This window comes from Camellia sinensis, chromosome 6 (genome assembly GCF_055761805.1).
Source record: "Camellia sinensis isolate YWXY chromosome 6, ASM5576180v1, whole genome shotgun sequence".
Lineage (NCBI taxonomy): Eukaryota > Viridiplantae > Streptophyta > Magnoliopsida > Ericales > Theaceae > Camellia > Camellia sinensis.
In genome coordinates, this window is record NC_138966.1 from 176,955,142 (window position 1) to 176,962,453 (window position 7,312).

General features: G+C 37.0%; 1 protein-coding gene across 1 annotated transcript; it reads left to right on the top strand.

The window, feature by feature from the left end:
• The first annotated feature begins 4,761 nt into the window (after positions 1–4,761).
• Positions 4,762–5,699, top strand: LOC114294151 (putative disease resistance protein At1g50180). Its single transcript, XM_082876722.1, has 2 exons — positions 4,762–4,863; positions 5,016–5,699. Exons 1-2 carry the CDS (start codon positions 4,762–4,764, stop codon positions 5,697–5,699), a joined length of 786 nt encoding a protein of 261 aa, XP_082732848.1.
• The last annotated feature ends 1,613 nt before the right edge of the window (positions 5,700–7,312 follow it).

A 7,312-nucleotide genomic window follows, 5' to 3' on the forward strand; every position in this document is an offset into this window, starting at 1 on the left:
CTGTGACGGACGGCGATGGGGAGAGGAGAGGAGGACAGCGGCGATAGGGGGGAGGGACGACGGTGATGGGGTGGGGGGGAGGAGGACAGCAACTGTGTGGAGGAGGGACAACGGACAGCGGCGATGAGGAAGAGGCTGATGATCGGCGGTGATGGGAGGAGGGAGATCGGCGATGGAGGGACGACGGCGACGCCGTGAGAGCAGCTGCGTAGAGAGAGAGAGGGGGGGGGAGAGACAGAGGCTGAGACCATGAGAGAGAAACGAAATGCATCTTTTGAAATGCATGTGAGTGACTCAGAGTCAGAGTGAGGCAGAGTCAAACATTACATATATCTATGAGGAATATTCGGAGAATATCCGGGGAGTTAAGTGGGGATAATTCGAGGACGGGGCCGGGGTTGGGGTACCTATCCCCGTCCCCGGCCTGAAAACAGTCGGGGATTTTATTTTTAATACCATCCCCGGCCCTATGGGGATAATTTTCAGGGAAAAACCGTTATAATCGAGGTCGGGGGATCGGGTCCCCGTCGGGCCGGGTTGAAATTGCCATCCCTAGCCGGCGGAAACGGCGTATGGCAGACTGGGAGATCTTGCTATGACTAAATCACAACAGGCTACTGTGGTGTCTTGGTGGAGTTTTTTTTTTTTTTTTTTGGACAAATTATACTAACAGTTTTTATAGTTTGGGATTCGTATCATTTTGATCTCTGACTTTTTAATTGAGACATATTTGACTCTGAATTTTGAATTTTATTCCAAATAAGGACAATTAAAAATATTATTGCTTAATTTTAAAGGCAAAATCGTCAATTTGATAAAATATAAACTAATTTGATAAAAATAAATATCAATTTTAAAAAAAAAATTTAAATTATTTTTTTTAAAAAAAAATTTAAAAAATTATTTCTACCAACAAAAGATAAAATTATGTAAAATTGATTAATCTTTTAAATATTTATTTATTTATTTTACCAAATTAATATAATTGCGTGTTTGGATGATAATTATGTAGTGGTGGTTGTTAGAATTTTAATACATATTTAATATATTTAATATATGAAATATTTTTAGTTTTGAATTTTTTGATTTAATGGATTGATTTAATGATAATATCAAAGTTATCGTCATATTTGACTTATGAAAAAATATAAACCAATTTAATGAAAATAAAAACAAAAACTCATTACATGATTATCATCCAAACACATAATAAAAATTAATTTGGAAAAAAATATAAATGTCTAAAAGATATATCAATTTTACATAATTTTATCTTTAGTATGTAGAAATAATTTTTAAAAATTCAAAAATATTTTTTTGACATTTATTTTTGTCAAATTAATTTATATTTTATCAAATTGACGATTTTGCCCTTGAAATTAAGTAATTGTATTTTCAAATGTCCTTATTTGAAACAAGATTTAAAATTCAAGATCAAATGTATCACAATTGAACAGTCAATGATCAAAATGACACAAGCCTCAAACTATAGGGACCGTTAGTATAATTTGCCCTTCTTTTTTTTGATAATTCAAACCGTTTATATTGTAGAATTCATTGAGTAGATTATCCATACAAAAAATTACATTGATTGGACATCTATAACCTTGTAACAAGAGCACATTTGTTTTTTTTTTTTAAATAAACTGTTAACTTAATCTTTATATTTTTTTAAAATAATATTAGTATTTGATCATAAATTTAAGGATTTTTGATGAATTTAATTTTTTATATAAATAATATATTTGACAAATATTATAATATAAACGATTTGAAATATATATATATATATATATAACTCAAAAGACCCCCGCTGGAGCACCACATGATATTGTTGTGAGAAGTTGTTTGGAATGTTCTAAATAAGTGTATTTTTTTATTTTTTTATGAAATATGAGTTGAATATGAGTTAAATTTGAAGTAATGTGATAGACAAATAATATAACTTAAATAAAATGATCTAACTTAAATAAAATAATAATTTTTTAACTTTCTAACTTTTTAACTTTTTTAAAACATCTCAAACAAGGCCTAAGTATCCCAAGTTGGTCTATGGTAATAGACCTGATATGGACCTCCATGAAATGCAACAGTACCCATACAATGATAATTTATAATTTGTCCACAATTTTTTATAGATCTTTTAGAAAATATAATAATTAGTACATTTTATGGCTGGTGTGGGTACTCAAAAAAAAAAAAAATCAAAAAATTAAAAAATTATTTAAAAAATTAAAAATTATCAATATTCACCCCAAAAAAAATTAAAAAATTAATTTTAGACAGCCTTCCTGGTCAAACAACTCTAACGGGAGCAGCGGAGGTGACTTGTGGGAAAATTGCACTTATTTAAGTGTACAAATAATACAGTACTGTTTGGTCCATGGGGATTATCATAGATCCCTTTCTAATAATCTGAATTGTTAAATATGTAGAAATCGTCGAGTACTATATCTTTATAAAAAATCACATTGATCAGACATCAGTAATTATATGACCAAATCAGTTAAAATTTATAAAATAAATGGTGTCATAATTAACGGTTGAAAACAAACTAATCCGATTAGATAGCTATCGATATCCGATCAAAATGATTTTTTACAAGAATATAATACTTGACGAGTTCTATATATTCAACGGTTTTGATTAGCAAAACGGGACCCGTGGTGGGCCTCACTGACCAAACATCACCTATAATTTAATGCCCAAAAAGTAAGGGATCATCTCCCAAACAACAATCTGCCGACGCTGTCGCTCAATTCAGCCTATTGTACAGCTATTCTATAAAATCTTTTTTTATACACTAATTTATATAATTTTTTAATATATATTTTTTAATAAAAAATCAAAAAATTATTCCAAACAACATATTTTTTTCTTAATTTTTTAATTAAAAAAATAAAAAATACACTTATTTTAGGCCAAGTTTGGGAAGACTAAAAAAGTGCACTTTTTGTCTTTTTGGACTAAAAAATTGAGGTTGAAAATATGGATGTTTGGGTTAACTTTTTGACTTTTTATTGAAAAATGTGTAATAAAAAATTGTAAAAATTGATTTGTAGGGAAAAATTTGAATTGGGAGTTGTGCAGCCGTAATTGTTGACTTTTGGTGAATAGTGTTAACTTTTTAACTTTTTAAATAACTTTTTGACTTTTTGACTTTTTTGGATCTTCCCAAACTTGGCCTTAGTACACTCTAACCAACCGTTAACATAGTTAATAGAGAGAATAATTAGTCCACTTTTAGAATTTTCCTTCCAAGAAAGTGTGCTGATTGTTGAAAGTTCAACCACTGTGGAAACAAGTGCGTACCGTGTGGACCCAAAGAAAAATTTCAGTTAAATGGATTGCTGATTTGTATTATTTGTTTATGGGAGTTGTTAAAACGTGCACGTGATTAAATTGTGCATATCATATGCGCCTGACTTTTAAACCATTAGATATATATAAATTAATCTGAACCATTAAATAATTTTATTAGAAAAATTGAATACCTGTTGAACTGGTTTTTCTTTTTTCTTTACTGCTTGTTCTCATCCCACAAAGCCTCACGTTGTTTTGGTCCGAAACCTTCATCCTTTCAGACAAAACTCCGGCGATCTTCTTCACCCTAGAAGACCATCCCATGAAGTGCAACTCCAGCGATCTGTTTTGCCCCTGTTTTACTGATTGTTCCATCTATATTCTCTGCATCTGAAAATTTTTGCATAACCCATGAATAAGAATATTGTAATTGTATGCATCACGAAGTAGTCCATACTTAAACATCATACAAAAGAAAGATTTTGCAACATCTACGTAACCCATTTTACAGAACCTTGACATGAGAGTATTGAATGAAGCAACACAGAGCCCAAAATGCTTCCCTTCATTCTCTTGCAGGAAGGCTACTGCTTCTTGTAGCAATGATTGTCTGCATAGACCATCTATTAGAATTGAATTGGTGTGTTCACTCTGAGGAGTCCCACTAGCTTTGATTTCATCATATACATCCCACATGATACTAGTGTGCCTTAAGTTGTACAACAAACTGTTGTAGGTCAAGATTGAAGCTTGGATTTTCATATCTTCATCTTGGCAATAACAAAGAGAGCATCATGGACCATCTCTGACCTTGAATAAGCAAAAGCCAAGATGTCTCATACCACACCACTTGATTTCCAAGCCTTGAATCTATTCCGAAGCACGTACCTAGATGGAGGATTATAATTGGGTTTGATCAGTATCTTGACGTAGTCATGTTTGCCTCTCTTGTTTTTCTAATTTTCTCTGATAAAAAAAGAAAAAGAAAAAAAAAAGAAGGTATTATGATTATGATTCATTAGTAAAAGTTATGATTTGTACTACCAAAAGTTATGATTTGTCATGGTGAATTATAATAAAAAATGTTACGATTCAAATGTTATAATAATTTGTTAAAATAACTACAGTTGTTATGAGTCGTTGTCATATTGTTACGATTGATAGTGTCTTTGTTATGATATCGTAGTGTATATTATGACATTGTTATGATTTATTGTAATATTGTTATGATATTTCAAAAAAGTTATGATTCTTTCATATAACCTATTAGATGACCGGTTTAGCAGGTCATTTTTTATGATGTGGCACGATATGAACCATACAATAAGTGCATATCATATGCTCTTTTAGAAGGTGCACATTGTAAACTTTCCCTTTGTTTATTAGCAAGTTCTACAGGTTCGTGCTTCTATCAATCAAAGTTAGAAAGCTCTCAGACACACCAGAAGCTCAAGAAATATGGCTCTAGCTGTTTTCTCTTTTGCAGCCAAATGGAATGCTGATTTGATGATTCAAGAAGCAAACCTCTTATACGGAGTGCGCGATCAAGTTGGAGATTTGGTGAGAGAGTGAAGGCTGATGCAATGTTTTTTAAAAGATGCAGATGCAAAACAAGTAGAAGGATGCAGAGGATGTGATAGCAACTTTTGTATTAGAAAAATGCAGAGGATGCAGAGGATGAGAGTTAAGGCTGATGCAATGTTTTTTAAAAGATCCGTGATTTGGTTGCGGAAAACAGAGAAATTGCTTATGATGCAGAGGATGTGATAGCAACTTTTGTATTTGAGGTTGAGCCCAGGAGAAGGCGAGGCTTTCGAAACTTCATCACGAGATCTACTCGCATCTTCAATGAACTCATAACTCGGCGCAAGATTGGCTGTGAAATTAAAAGGATTAGAAGCAAGATCACTGGGCTTACTGCAACATTACCAACTTACGAACTAATTGCTATGACCCCTGAAAGAGAAGGCTCAAGTTCTGCTCTTCAAAGGCAATTTCAGTTTCGACGGACTTATTCCCATGTTAAGGATGAGGATTTTATTGGTTTTGAGCAAGATATCAAGATATTAGTTGCACAATTGGTGAGTGAAGAAGCCAAACACCGTAGAGTTGTTTCCATTTGTGGCATGCTTGGTTTGGGAAAGACTATCCTTGCTAGGAAAGTGTACCATCACCAAGACGTTAGGTGCCATTTTGATGCCTTCGCTTGGGTTTCAATATCTCAACAATGGCAACTAAAAGATGTTTTGCAAAGGATCCTAACTAAACTCATTCCAGAGAAAAGTGGGGAGATTGTGAATATGATAGATGATCAATTAGTGAAGTTACTTTATGAATTTCAACAACTGAGAAAACGCTTACTGGTTCTCGATGACATTTGGTCATCAGATGTTTAGGAGAGTTTAGTGTACGGGGAGCAAATATTCCGGCAAGCCCGTACTCCTTTCTTTCGAGCTCCGTTTATGTCCGATCACCTGCGAGCAAATAACGGTGAGCTACCCGGCGGTGTGTGGCCGGAAAAACCCTCCGACGATCAAGTTAGCACACACCTTAGGATAGAGAGAGAGAGAGAGAGAGAGAGAGAGTGGAGTGTTTGAGTGTAAGAATTCCTTACAAAAGTGTTCGTGTGTCCGCGCATGGGGGCGCAGACATGCTTATATACCCTCTGCGCCCCATATCTACTCCCAGTCATCTCCTGACACGTGGTTCCGCTATCCCATCTGTCAGCATAAAACTTGCTGAACATCACCTAATCTCAACTGCCTGCCTTCACAGCTGGAGCTCGGCAGCCGAGCTGCTCTATCCGTTGCCGTGCCGTGCTTCATACCCAAGCACTTCACTGGCTAAGCCCAAGGAGGACTGGGCTAGGCGGCATCTCGGCAAAGCCTAGCCCGAGGCACCTTCTGTGGTCGGCCTTACTGCCGATCAAATGATTACCTCGGCTAACCACGCCTTTCCGGGCGCCGGTCATTCAGCTTGTCTGGCTTCCACCATCCCCTGATCAAGCAGCTCGATCCATCCGAGCACTGCCTCGCCGAGCAGCTTCTTTACGGTCTGGGGCGGCACACACTTGGCCCAATTTCTGCCCGGCCCCAGTTCTGGCAGCCCATCTCCGGGCGGATAGTCGATCATCTCGACCCCATGCACCATTGGGCTCTCAACCTGCTCGGCCGTTACCTCGGCCCAATTCCAGATCATAAATCCCCCTCTCAATTGCCTCTTAATTTCGTCCGCGAGAGCGTGACTGGGATTACCTATACTTTGACCGGGGTAACAATTCTTTGGTCTTCAAGATGACAAAGGGCGACCGGGCTAGTTAACATAACTGTCTGCTAACTTGCCCGGTTATACTCCTCGGCTGACGTCCTCTTCTTCGAAAGTAGCCCGGCTGGCTCTTCGACTCTTCAACCTGTCTCTTTAGTTCCGACGTCGCCATAAATGGGGACACGTAGCGGGCTGCCACTGGTCCTCGAGCAGCCAACCCGCCGTTTTTGCCAGAATTTGAATTTGGGCGGTCTCTCCCTTATCTATACATACAAGACCCCCCCAAACTCAATTTCCTCCTACTGCCATTCTGTTATTCGACTCCAGAGCTCTAGCATCCTTGTCCAAGCCTCGTTTGCCGTTCTTTACGTTTGTGCTCGAAGGAAAAGCAGTTGCCCCTCATTGGTAAGACCTTCGATCCCTCTTTTGTTGCTATTTTCTTTAATATTACACACATTAGGGCACTAAAACGTAGCTCTTAGGGCATAGGCCATAGAAACCGTTCCAAACCTCCCACTGTTCTTGGTGTTCTTTATTTTCCTGAAGAACATTGAAGAACTGGGGCGGACCGGGCTCCTGGTCTTCATTTGATCCAAAAAACAAATCTAACCGAGCAAATAACATGTTTGTCTCAACCCCAGCAAAAACCGAGATAACAAAAGGAAATGGTCGCTCAATCGGGCTAACAACTGGCCTGCCTGGGCGACCGAGCTCTTTAGTTAGCTTAGAAGGCCGAGGTGGTTTG